Here is a 14,470-nt window from a genome sequence, read left to right as displayed (position 1 = left end):
CATGAAATTTTTATTATATTAAGCTGTTAATTCTTTAATGTTCTACACAGAATTACTGTAGACTGCTTATTGTACAGAACATGGAGCTCAAAAAAAAGAAAGTCTCTTACTTCTCCTTGTTTAAGATGCAGCTGTCAACTTGGAACAGCTGAAATTACATGCTGGGTTAACAGGCAAAACAAAAAAACGTTTACATAAGATTTTGCTGATGATTCTGAATTGCAGCTACCATTTCCAGTCCAGAAGTTTTACACTAATTACAATTATTCACTTTGTGGGTGGAGATTTTGGGTCACTTTTTAAAGTTCATGTAAATAAAATACCTAATTTCTGAAATCGGTGACTCTCTCCCAGTAAATGTACCTGATTCTGCTGCCACATAAACCCAAGGCAGCTGAACACTGCTCACTGCAAGAAGAGTCGCCCTCCAACATTTTTGTCATGCTTGGCCTTTCAGAGCACAACAAACAGGAAAACAGCAGTGAATGAAACACGAGTACCTGTGCTAGCTTGTGAAAAAACTTCGTGCCACAGCCCCTACTTCACGCTTCCTGTCAAAAATTGACTTTCAACAAATGCAAATCTGCTCTTTTTCTCCACTGTAACCTGCAGGCCTTAATTCTAAAGAAGGGAGCATTTTCTATCAACTTTTAGAGCTGCTGGAAGCCACACATAACGAGACAGGCAGGATTTCTATCTCAATTATTAAGAGAAAATCTGAAGCTTTATCTTGATCTGCAAATTAGGGTGAACAGAAAGAGCCATCAGCAGGGTGATGTCTGAGGTCTGTTGAAATACGTATTTATGAGGCACCGCTGACCCATTTCAGCGCACAGTCCTAAATGTAAAATATCAGTGGTACTACAGTAACATTTTCAGGAAAAAGAGACAGAGACATGGTATCACTTATCGTGTGCTTAAACAGAGTGCCCAGGTGGCCACGAAGGCCAACGGCATCCAGGCTTGTACGAGGAATAGTGTAGCCAGCAGGACCAGGGAGGTGATTGTCCCCCTGTACTCAGCTCTGGTGAGGCCGCACCTCGAGTACTGTGTTCAGCTTTGGGCCCCTCACTGCAAGAAGGATGTCCAGAGAAGGGCTACAATGCTGGTGAAGGGCCTGGAGCACAAGGCCTGTGAGGAGCAGCTGAGGGAACTGGGGTTGTTCAGTCTTGAGCTGAGGAGGCTCAGGGGAGACCTCATTGCTCTCTACAGCTGCCTGAAAGGAAGGTGTGGGGAGCTGGGGGTCGGCCTCTTCTCACAGGTAACTAGTGACAGGACGAGAGGGGATGGCCTCAAGTTGTGCCAGGGGAGGTTCAGGTGGGAAATGAGGAGACATTTCTGCTCACAGAGAGCAGTCAGGCATTGGGATGGGTTGCCCAGGGAGGTGGTGGAGTCACCATCCCTGGGGGTGTTCAAGGAGAGGCTGGATGTGGTGCTCAGGGACAGGGTTTAGTGGTGACATTGGTAGTAGGGGGATGGCTGGACCAGATGATCTTGAAGGTCTTTTCCAACCCTAATGACTCTATGATTCTGTGATTCCACATGACCAGAGTTCAACCAAGAAAGAAAAAGGACAAAAAAAAAAAATACACTGGATATATAAGGACTTCCTGTTCAAAATTCTGATAGGAAAACGTAGCCTATGTTACGGTGATAACATCACAGTCAAAGCTATTTAATTTTCATATGCACTGAATCAACTTTTTTTTTTTTTTTTTAGTTATATTTAGGATAATTGCTACAATTATCCTAATTATAATAATGCCAGTGAGCTGTACCACAGCCTGCGTGGCAGCCCCTGGCCAAGGGCAGGGGCAGAGGTTGAACGAGGTGGGACAGTCCCTTCTGGGGGCTACCACAACCGCCTGCTTGTACTGCAGGCTCTCAGTAGTCTGACTCAGGCCTGTTCATATCTGTGGAAATATTTCACCGTATACACTAAAAGTTTAGGGTCTGCGCTGACACCGTAAAGTTAAAATTATAGTTTATGATTATCACTGCTTCAACAGCAACTAAGAGCAAGATTAACAGCTGAAAAGTTTCTGCTCGGAGTTTGAATGTTCACTGTCAGTAAAGCATTGGCTTTACTGAAATACAATTATTTTAATGTTTTCCACAATGTTCTATAAAAGTAATTTCATGGGTATTTATGGGGGAAATATATTTTAAATATTTGGTCTGTGAAAGCAATGAATTGCTTTCTACAGCATGCATGAAGTATTAAAGAAGGCAAGAACCCTCTCTTGCTTCCCCACAATAAATTTCAATAAAATACAGATTAATAAAATTAACAATACAAATTAATAAAATGAACCCCCATGGACATATGTTCTCTTCTCCTTAAGTAACTCCTCAAACAGGGGTGATGAAGAACCTGGAAACCCGGGAGATGACAACACCAACATTTCCAATGTTCTCACAGGAATAACTACAAGGTCAAGAAGGTAGTGCCCTGCAGGCTTTGCTCTCATCACTAGATGACACCTTCTTTCTCTTCCTTCCCCAACAGCATTACTTTCCTTTATTCCACAACACTGAAGTTAAAAGGTTAACAATCCCTCTTCCAATCCCAGTGTCTGACAAGAGACTTACCATCCAGCAAAAATAAGCCTTTTAACGTGACAGGGCAAACCAGCATTAAAGAATACATTAATGATGTGAACATCTGTATGTCCAACAAATACAGAGCCAGGATCACAGATCTGACCAGAAAACTATTGCATTAACATTGGCAATGATGATTTGTGTGCTGATTCTTAGCTGCCTGCTCCTTCCCAGTCCTCCCACAAAAATAGAAGGTAAGGTTCCTATCTATGAAGCTGAAAAAGCATAAAACAAAATGCTCATTTGAAGTGTAGCTGACACCCAAAACTCTTGAGTTTTCTGACTCCAAAATTCTAATTTTCTCTTACATAGGATGTGCAAAGAGTATCTCTGATACAGAAGTATAGACAACACACCTCACATATGCTGTTTCTTGGAGCAGAACATAAAATTAGCTTGAGGGAAGAAAGAATTGGCAGCTGAAGACATCTTCCGTCTTTATCTTCCTCTCTGGAACTCCTTCTATCTGATTTTGTGAAAATCATAAGACGGGAATGTAGAACAGACTGTCTTTCAACTGCTACTCCTTGCCTCACTTTACAACCAAATTCAGTGACAGGAACAAAATCAAGTGTTATAACTTCCAACTATCTAAGGCTCCTCGTTGCCTTACTTCAAAATGCAACTGCAATAATCAGGCTTCTTTCCTTTCCCGGACCTTCAATTACTTACCACTCCTAATGCATCATCACTACTAAAAAAAGCTGGAATAACATGAAGAATTATAACAGTTCTGGAAAGTGTCTGCGTAAACATCTCAGAGTCATAGCTTTGGGTGTATGTCGGTTCTCCATGAGCAACCCACACGTAACACTGCTAACACGCGCGATACACTCCTGGTCAGGCAGATTTTGATGCATAGGAGATGTGTTTTAAGATCTGAATGAAATGCACAAATACAGTGATAAACTCCAAATTTTGTCATGAGAAAGCGTCCATTACTTGTGCCAGGGTAGTTCATGATTTCCCTTGAATTCACCAACAACCTCTCAAGCAAATCCTTGAGGTACCACAAATCAAATTGACGCACCTGCACTACCCGTGTCAAACCGATTAATTACCGAGCAGCAACAGGATGCGGTAAACTGCCAGACGCAGAGGACCACGTGCCTCTGAACGCTTCAAGGAGCTCTCAGAGCACGGTGAGACCTTAGGCTGTAGATGCAGACTGATCTCAGAGATTTCCAGAAACGCAGTCTCTATCCTGTTTTTCAACCAGCACAGGTCACTCCAGGTCAGCAATACAGCTTTTTTTTTTTTTTTTTTTCCAGTTGGTGCTTGTTTCACTAGTCAGCATGGTGCCACTGCAGAGCAGATTAAAGAAAAGATCTTCTAGAAGCAGTTTATTAATGCAGTTCTCCTCTTCAAACCATTGCTACTTAACAAGACAGCTGCTGATCCTGCTGCCAAAATTTCTGCAGAAGTAGCTCCGAACACAGCAAATGATGTGCAAAGCTGAATTTCTACCTACTTTTAAGATATGTTGGCATAGCTCAGATTTGCTGCATAGTTATCTTTCTAATAGAAAACATAAACTCAAGATGACTGGTTTTGTTTTTTCTTAATCACGTCAAATAAAAAGCTGTTTCTGTACATTGACTTCCAAGCAACAGAATTCATGTCTCTAACATATTCACTTCTTCATACCACCTCATTTCTAGAGAGTTGCTTAAGAATGAAACCGTCATGAAGAATTTAAAAGCTACCAAGCTCATGTTGGTTGTGATTAGATTATGAGAACAGGTGACTTACAGTTATTACTGTTACTGCTACAAAAACCTCAGCTTCGCAGATGATGAAAATTACAAGATGTATCGAAGCGACATAAGAATGAAGCATGTAAAGGAAAATCCACCACTAATTCCACTCCCTCTGAAACCCATTAACTGACGTTGAAGAAGATGCAGAAGAAAATAAAGATGGTATTCATGGTCAGGCCAGCCTGGTACCCTGTCTTTGGCAGAGGCCACAAAGGATGAAGAAGAAGAGCACACATAATATTCTTGCCTAATTTTATTCCAACAGTGTTCAGTCCAGGAGCTTCCTGAGCTAGAGATGATTTCTACGTATTTTATAGAACCTTCAACAGATTTATTTCTGACAAAGTCACATTATCTTCTCTTCAATTTTTTATCCTTCACAGCATCTTTCTACAGGCATTTTCCATGCCCACAGCTGCTGCTCCTCTAAGAACCACCTGCCTTTCATTATTTTACATATGTGCTTTCTACTAGTTTTATTTGGTCTCGTACGGGAAAGGAAAGATCACACTCACGTCCATCATGATCTGCAGACCACTATCAATCCTTCCTAAGCCATTTGTTTTCAAGACTGAGAATCTTACTCATTTTTCATAGCAGAGCATGTTCTGTGTCTTCAGATCACAAGCAAAGCTTAGCAGCTCTACACTCCATCAGAACTGCCCACAAACGAAGCTATGCTGCCGCACAGGGCTGCTACTGAAGCTGCATTACAAACACCACACGTAGTATAAAAATTAATTTTAAACATATAGAGGTAATATTTGAGGGCGTGGAGGTATGCTTTCTTTGCCAGCTCCAGATACTGCACAACTTACTATTTCCCCAAGCAATGCAGAAAGGTTCTAAAGCCCATGAGGAGCATTACTTATGTTCGAGTCTTTCTTCAGACAAAATAGTCAAATCTCAGTGGGGGGAAGGAGGCTAAAACAAGATGGAAACAGCAGCCAGGACCATAAACTGGAGATTACACACCAGTTGGTGCCCCTGGAAATGCACCTTCTTCTTAACCATTAATGAGATCTCACATACATAAATAAATAAAATTAGTCATTCTACATGAAAACCACAGACTGCTCTTTTTAAGCTCTTCCTTTGTGTTTTGTTTTGTTTTTTAAAAGCTATCCTCCCAAAAATCACATCTTCAAAATCTTGTTTTTCCACTGAATTTGTGAAATTTCACAGTCCTCATTCACACTACACACACCAGGACTGACAGCACCTTCCCCGTTTCAAAGAAAAGGAAATCCAGTTGTGCACTATTGCTCAAAATAAAAATGTAGTTTAAAATCTGATCATTCAACCATGATTCTAAGAATGCAAACATTTAAATAAAGCATATTTCCATTCTTACAGCTCTAAGACTGTACCTTTGTAACAGACTGTAACTTTACTGGATATTACATAAGCATTTAGTCCAAATAACTTTTTGAAGAAGCTGTATGCAAGTTGAAGACAGTTTAATTCCTCTTAATTCACTTAAGGTTTTGCAAAAAATGTAGATGACCCCTAAATGCAAAACCCCAATCATGAATTTGACCTACCACACCTACAGTCCGACATTTTTTCATACAAGTAGCGTTCACATGGGCAAATTTTCCTGGGTAATACAGCGAGCTGCTCCTGTCTAAAATGTGCATTTGCACAAGAGGCTACAGTTAGCCCAAACCATTATATGTAAACATAATCAGACAAAACAAAGAAACACTACATGAAGTCTTGCTCTCCCAAAGGAAGCCAGGACAAAAACAACCAGTTCATAAACTGTATGCATATTCTTAACTTTAATTAATGCCTCATGAACTTTTCAAGATTACAATCGAAGAAGAAAAATAGATGCCAGTCTGCATAACAGGGGTTTCTAATCTGAGCACAAAAAAACAGGCTAACTACAGCATCCGACTGTCACACACGAAATCTTAGAATTACAGACACACTACGAACATACTAAATCTAAATATTAATTCTTTCACTCCTACTTTGGAGTACAGTACTTCAGAGTGAGAAAAAGGAGTATGTATGAAAGAAGCAGTCTTTACATGCCTTTACCAATTTCAGGATGTCTTCCTCCACAAAAACAATACATAAATAAATAAATAATCCAGTTTAAAAACAACTACCATTTTGTAAAGATTCTTAACATGCTCTTGCTTGTCCCACAGAAAGGATTAATTACTGACCAACCTTCTTTGTGGCTAGCATTCCCTGTCTGGTTATGCACATTATTTGTGGTTTTCTCCCTTTGGCTGAATTGTCCAAAGATGTCTCTGCTTTCTTTGTTAATCAGGAAGGGGCCGTTTCAACTCACGTACAAACTTTAATATCTGAAGAAACTGATAACCTAAAAATACAACTTTTTTGGGGGGGGAAATAAATAAATAAATGAAAACCATCATATAAGCTACCTCCCACAAAACCGATTTCACCAACTGTTACTTATATGCAGCTCTCTTTCATTCCCTCCATATTCCCGGGCTATCTGTAGAAAAGCAACAGTATACACACGCATGGTTAATTCATTATTGATTATTTTCTTTGACGCACTGTAGCAGAACATATGCTCACATGAAAGTTTGTCTTTCTGCTCTCCTCTTCCTGACAGAAGCCAATGACTGATGCTCGAAGACGGTGTAAAAAAGCACGGCAAGTAGCGATCCCTCCCCTGGCACAGCCCAGCTTCTCTTCTAAAAATGGCAGCAGGTTTGCAGCCACCACCTGATTCACTTTCTACAAATCGGTATAACCCTTCTGGGGAGGATTTATAGTATAAAATCTTGGCAGCATGCTTCAAGATGTACTTATGTCTTGTGTGGAAAGAAGGCTTCATTCTGATTGTTTTAAAAGGTACTGCCTGCTAATTTCATTTTTCGCTTGGTACTTTTTGTGTTATGAAACAAGTCACATTTAATTTACCTTCCCCATATAATTCAGAACATTAGAAACCATTATCAGCTTACTTATTTTCCATCCAGGCTACAAAACTTTAACGTTTCATTACTTCCATTTCATCCTTCTGATCATTTGCATGGCTTTTTGTGTATGTTTTCAATTTCTATTATACCTTTACTAAAAGGCAGTGACCAGCACCACAGACAGTAAGCGAGACGTAGGGTAGCTTTAGCTACACGGTATCACATTGAAATCTTCCATTTTTTCATGAATTTGCTGAATGTCAGATGTTCAAGACGTTCACTGAAGGGTTGAAAAATTATCTCTCAGCCACCTCTGCTTTTACCTACCCCCAAAACTTTTGTATCTGCTATAAATGCCCAAGGTTGGGCATTTATAGCAGATACATGGGCATTTTGTCTCCTTTGAGCGGATAGCATTCAAAGTACAGAAATGGTTTAGAAAAAGAATCCTCCATTTCTAAACCATTTCTGTGCTTTGAATGCTATCTGCTCAAAGGAGACCAAACTGGATAGCTCTGTATTCTCAGTTGTCTCTTTCTGAAACATTTATTAGTCAATGAGAAAACCTCTCAGCCTATAATAGCTTCAAGAAACTGAAAGCGCTAGGTGAAGGAACTTCCTGAAATCTTTGTGAAAACCCATACCAACTGTATCAACTTATGTGAAGGCCTGTAGACCACTATCTTTTTTCAATTTGTGACTCAACAGCCTTATTAGGTCTCCCATCACGTATCACATTTATGCATAGTGCGCCTTCCTGTTAATTTGCTTAAAATGGAAGCCTTCATTTTCTTAGGTCACTCTTGAAATCCCCCTTTAAGAAAAAAAATAAAAATTATCATGTTTGGAACCCTCCTTCCATCTACTTTTGAGACTGACTTAAGCCACAGGGAACAGTGCACAACGAGCAAGCTCAGTTTTGTCGCATCTGAGCTCCTTTAGCTGTCAGTACATACTTCAACGTCTTGCAACTTAGTGCTCTTCAGTTTATTAGCTTTACCGACATGTGAGCTGGAGGGTGAATCCTGAGAGCTGTACCCGTACAGGCTCCCTAGCCACCTTCCCTATTTCCACAGGGAGCTGTTTCAGCCTGGTCTTCCTTGAGCAGGGGTCAGGAGCCTTATGATACAATGACACCAGCTGTCCTGCAACAGAACTGTAGCCAGCTGTCTTCAGATCAACTTTTTGATTTACCCACAAACTCCATTTCTTCAGAAGGAGGAAAAGATGCGAACCAATGACTCTCACGTTATTTGCAGAGCTCACCAAGTTCTCGGCTGTGGCACCACCACCACCACCCAAAACCCGAAGCGCAGCAGCCCAGCGCCTCCCTACCCACCTCGCCCCACTCACCACTTCTCCACAACCCCTGACAACACGGAAAACCCAAAAGGTTTATACCTCCACCAAGAAGCGGTATAACAAGCCTTACACCAATTAACATTTTAACGACTGTAGCTGCCAGGTAAAGGCTATTAATCTGCATGTAGGGGGACGCAGCATGGAAGAAGCTGCTCTGTCCCCTGCACCTACACACACAGAGGCAAGGCCCCAGTATTTCAGAGCACAACCCCATTACCCCCACGGGTCCCACGCCCGACCCGGAGGGCCTGGACCAGCCTGCGGCGAGCCCGGAGGGGCCGCCCGGGGCTCCCCCGCTCCGAGTCGGGACCCGTCCCCTTGCCCCGTCCCCTTGCCCGCATGGCCACCGCTCCCCGCGGCCGCCCCCTCACCTCGGTACCGGCGGGAGGCGGCGTGGCAGGCGGTGAGGAGCAGGACGGCGCCCAGCGCCAGCGCCTTGGCGCTCCTCACGCTGAAGTAGTAGTTGATCTCCCGCTTGCCCAGGGTGTAGGCCAGGGCCGCCATCTTGGCTCCTCCATGACAACAGTGCGCGGCCGGGCGGGCGGGCGGGCCGAGCGGGGCAGCGATGGGGCCCCGCGGGCGGCCGAGGCAGCCCCCGCCGCCGGCTACCACCGTCCCCACCGGCGCGGCGGAGACGAGCCCGACCCCCCGCCGCCGCCGGGGCGGAGCTGCCGCCCTCCTCCTCCTCCTCCTCCTTCCTCTCCTCCTCCTCCTGGTGTCGCCGCTTCCCCTCCTTGGCCAGCGGGCGGCCCCGGCTCCCTGCTCCCAGCTCCCCGCCCCGCGGTGCTGGGGCTGCCTCAGCCCGCAGCGGGGCTCCCAGCCGTGCCGCGGTGTGCGGCTACCCGGCACCTATAAATGTATTAAAATTTATTTAATAAAATAATTTATTTATTTTAGTTGCCCGCCTCTCCTCTCTTGGCTTCTGTCAGGACGTTCGGTCATCCGCAGATAACGCTGACGCGGTTCAGATTCACCAGTTTGATGAGGGAAAGGGGAGCGTGTTGTGAGGGGAATGCTGACATCTCACACGCCCGGGTGCCTCCACAGTGAGCTACCTCAGTCATACCTGGAAAAAAAGATGCCAGGGAGCAGGTCAAGTCCTGAAACGGGGCTGCGGTGAGGCCCCCTGCACAACCTGTAGCCGCAGCAGCTGTGGGTACACAGCACCGAGTGACCAGAGTTAGGAGGAACAGAAACAAAAACTTGGCAAAAGCGTTCAGTACCTGTCTGCAAAAATGCTGGGAATAAACGAGGAGCAGTCATCGGGCCTCAGGTTCATGATGAAGAACTGCGCTCAGCTGGTTTTGACAGTTACTGTCTCATCTCAGAACCCTTGTCATTAGCACTGGCTAAAAAAAGTTAAACAAAATGATTTATTATTACTATTTATTTGTTTGGTTTTTATTTTCTGTTTGTTTTGACTGAGCATGTAAATATTGATGCTGAAATACTGGGATTTTGAACACCGACGAGTACAGTTTTCATTTCACCATCCTTCCATTTTCCTGTCATCCCCCAAATGCTATTCTGGAAACTTTGCAACTTCATAATGCATAATTGGTAATACATGACAAAGTTGGAAAGGGAAGCAGAATTAATAATATATGGAGAAACAAACAAATGAACAAAAACAAAACAAACAAACAAACAAACAAAAACACCATTAAATCAAGCAATTAAAACCAGGAAGTCCACACATTGCAAGCAAAGTTTTATTTTCAAGTCTTACATACAAGATTTGAGTTCTAACTATTCTTTGAGTGGGCACTGTTAGTGTATACTCAATGTATATGCCTTTTCCACCCACCCAATACTATCTGCCAGCATGTAATTTATATTTTTTTCTATTCAGATCAGTTTGTTACTTCATTTAGTTTCTGAGCCATATTTTAAAATATTAGATACACATTACTATTTTAGAATGCTCAGTTTTATTCTCTCAGGGAGAGAGGGAAAAAAAAGGTACCCGGTAAACTCCCAAGTGGACAGATACTATCAAGCTGGTGATGGTATGGATCCTTTTACTCCATAAATGAAAAATTCCAGTTTGTGTATTATTTTCTTGGTCATGCAACATTCAAAAAGCCACATTTTCAAAGCTTTCTTACTCGGAGTAAACCTTATTGTTTCTTAAAATATTCTTGTTAGTGTTTAGCTTTCCCTGTCCTTGTTGTTTCATATACATTTAAGTGGCAGATGCAAGCATTATACACCTCAATAAGCAACTTTTTTTTTTTTTTTAATAGCTTCTGTAACTTTTTGCATTGCTACCCAATGAGTCTTAACAGTCTTATGATGTGCATCTTTCCCTGCAGTCATCTAGGACCACAGATACTGTTCTTCATTTATTTTTATAATATTTATTCATAATCAATAGACTTTTCATCCAACCAAAACAGAGGTACTTCAGTCTTTGCCTTTTTTTATAACTGTGTTAATTTTCCTGGCTCTATTGTAATCTTCATGATGCTCTTGTTACGGTGAGTGCAGCTTTGCAACATGTACACGTTCAATCAGCCCCACTGCTAAAAGCAACATAGATGCAGAAAGCACAGAATTCAACTGGAGCTCCCAGAGGGCTAACTCATCTTTCCATTTAGGGTTGCTGCAATGCCTGTACAGGGAGATTTAATTTTTTCTCCCCAAATTAAAAAAGAATTCATCTCTTACTGCACGATAGTCTCTCTGGAGAATTTCACTGATCTGCAATTAAATTAGCTTCTCATGAAAGAACAGCAGAAATTAGAAAGGTAACAAAATAAACATGCTTTTGTTTATAGATATGTCAGAAGATCACAGCAGGCAGGAATAGGAACTCTGTCCCTCAGCCTTTTGAGGGCTGTTTCAGATTGGCCACTGGCCCCTGAATATAAAATGGCAGTCCTCACCTGCTCTAAAATACCAACGCTTTCTTCAGTGATGTCCCCAAACCCTGCTTGTGGATTACATCTCCTTTATTTTAAGACTGTACCAATGAATACTGAGACTATTGAAGGTTAAATATCTTCATTAAGTCTATCCACCTGTTTATATTAACTATTGAAGTGCATTTAAGCAAAACATCTTTTGCTTCATTGTTCCTTTGTAGACGTTGTTTGACAAGAGTAATCTCCTTCATTTCAGTCAGAAGTTCTTGGCTAAAGTGCCATGACTTCAAAGTGGTTTGCGTGACTGCAGTCTGTCTTCTTGCAGGTAACTCCCTTGCTTCTCACAAACTAATTGAATTTGTAATCATTGCATATAATTCACACCAAGCCCACTATATATAAAAGGCGTGATTCAAGAGGCTAATTAGGGGTTGCTAACTACCCCGTGAAACAGACTCCAGACACGAATTATCTAGAAGAAGCTTGTTAATTTCCATTTTATACCTACTTTATTTTCCCGTCTGCTGATAAATTTAGTATGCTGGAAGTAAACCAGAAGTATGCTAGCTCATCTTAGTCAAACCTCATCTTTTGTTTTTCAGATGCTTAGCTCTGGCTTCCTGCTTGTTCTGGTGGAAGCATCCAGCATCACCAGTGGGAGGGCAAGACCTGGAGCAGTCATGGAGAAAAGACTCAGAAACTGAGCAGCAATTCATCTGAGAGCCAAGGGGGTGTGACACTGCTTTGTAAATTGGGTAATGACTGTGAATATGAAGAGTGAACAGCCACAGGAGAGATTTCTTATTTCTGTTTTCTACAGATGTAGAAGCCTTGGCTTAACTGAATTTGTTATTTTAACTGCAGTGTTATGTGTGGCCACTAATGACAGAACGTAATTAAAAATGTTACTGTGGCTTTCCACAGCACTATTTCCCCTATGTGTCAATATAATAAAACAATCAGGAGAGATGAGGTTCATGTCACCTAGCTCCAGCCACTTAGAAAGAATCAATCAGTTTTAAACTCATTATCTGAACTCCTACTGTAGGAGCGGTGGGAGAAAGTCACCAGTTACTTGTAGATTAGGACGGTCAACGACTTACTATTAGGAATGACGTCCCTCTGTTGAATTTAGATAATTAGTTTACACCGAACAGATGTCATTTACACAGTTGTAATCTAGGTGAGATAATTCTTACTTTACCGCTTCCTGTTTTCCTTGGCAGGCTCAATGCGAATGGAAGAAGAACTCCGTGCTGCAGGTTGAAACAGGCACGCGCATTTGAGTTTGCTGATGAGCTTAGCTCCCAGGAGATCTCGTTCTTTTGATTCTCCTGTTTTCAACATTACAGCCAAGTAATTATATAGAAACCAAGCTTTTATAGAAAGCTGCTGTCCTCAGTCAGTCACAGGGCAATCCCAAGGATCTGAAGCATGTAAAAATAGATAAAATGGCTATATATTATTGAGAGGTGGTATTAAAATGTTCTCCCACATGATAATTTTGCTTCAGAGTTTTTACCTGTTTGTAGAAGTGCGGTTAATTAGCACTTTTTTTTTTTTTTTTTTTTTTTTTTTACAGTAAGGATACAGACAAAGAGGAAACATTACAGCATACCTTTAAAATATAAGTTTCATGTATCATTCTAGGAATACACCACTTGCTACATGGTAACTGGAAGATCTCCTATGTTACCTTATAGATTAAGTGTTGAATAATCAGTCAGTAGGATATGCCATACTCCAAACCATATCAGGTTTTAATTTAAATTGTGCATCACTGTCAGTTTGCACTGCTCATGTTGTAACTCCAGAAACAAAGCTTGACTTCTAACAGATTTCTGGGAAGAGTAATACTTTCAGACGTGCAGCTTTTCCTTCAGCAGCTTTTGTGTACTTGCTGAATGACAACATCAAACATTTTAATTACTGAGTTTTCAACCTCCTAACACCAATCAATCTTTCCATAAGCACCGTGCTTCCATGTGGCATGTGAATGCATGGCAGCCATCTATTGCAAATATTTGGTTACATTAATGAAAAGGGAGTACAAAGAATAACAAGACTTGTTCAATCAGGCAGTGTAGTCTGAGTACTGTCTCAACCAAATGCTGAAACTGATACACCACCAGCCTCATAAGATCTTGGAATTCTATCACAAATTACCACTTTTATAGATTTCTAATTCTATTAAAGTCATAAAGTTCCTCAATAGTCTGCACTAAATGGAAGCTGATATTAAGTCAAGTAGTTTCGAAATCACATGCACAAAGGATATATTTAGCTTTATCACTAAGAGATAAATGCATCTGCAAGTCTATAACATGAGGATTAATTGTGTTTCATTTCACATTTCAGTGGATCTGAAATAGAAGTAGATTGGGGGGATGGAGGCAGGGAATGGAGAGAGGAGAATTTCAAATCTTTAATTTCTCCTCTTCTGTCGGTTCGCGGCTGAAGGAACAATGCAACCAACTCAATATGAGTGATAAAGCATAGTTCACTTTATTGTCCGGATAGCACATATTTATACAGATGATTATAATTATGCCTACTAGTCACTTGCTGATTTGCTAAGCCTAAAGGTTTTTTTTTTTGCATTCCTCAGTTATGCTGAAGCCTACTCCTGATTATTTAGAACAAGCTCTGATTGAACAACTGTTCCGCAGACTCATGTCCACATCCTTTGTGCCAATTCCCAACAATTCCCCCTTTTTCTTTTTGTACGAGCAGTACTTGCCCGAAGGTTTTTTCCATCAGACGTTGAACACATGACATGACACAGCTTAAGCATAATAACACCACAACTACTATAATCAAGAGCATGAAAACACTTTGCAATAGACCCTTAATCCACCCTCCCACTTGAAACCAATTTGTGAGACTTTCCAGGCCAAAAAATCCCACATCTTCCTTAATTTTTTGTGAGTGGTCAATAAATTGTTTAATCTCCTTATGGATGGAC

General features: G+C 41.5%; 1 protein-coding gene across 3 annotated transcripts in view; it reads right to left on the bottom strand.

Moving 5' to 3' along the window:
- The window catches only part of CASD1 (CAS1 domain containing 1), a 30,498-nt gene extending 21,215 nt beyond the window's left edge, over positions 1 to 9,283 (bottom strand). For 2 of the 3 annotated variants that reach the window (XM_082755166.1, XM_082755167.1), the window contains exon 1: positions 9,010 to 9,277. In XM_082755166.1, the coding sequence (XP_082611292.1) occupies positions 9,010 to 9,142 (133 nt within the window). In that variant the 5' untranslated portion in view covers positions 9,143 to 9,277. Of the gene's footprint in view, positions 1 to 9,009 lie in introns of all 3 variants that reach the window. The other variant, XM_082755168.1, reaches the window with a different exon arrangement.
- Between the last annotated feature and the right edge of the window lie 5,187 nt (positions 9,284 to 14,470).

The sequence above is a fragment of the Aythya marila genome (genome assembly GCF_965140915.1).
Source record: "Aythya marila genome assembly, chromosome: 2".
NCBI lineage: Eukaryota > Metazoa > Chordata > Aves > Anseriformes > Anatidae > Aythya > Aythya marila.
Note: the sequence above shows the minus strand (reverse complement) of the source record. Positions and strands in the feature narration are given on the sequence as shown.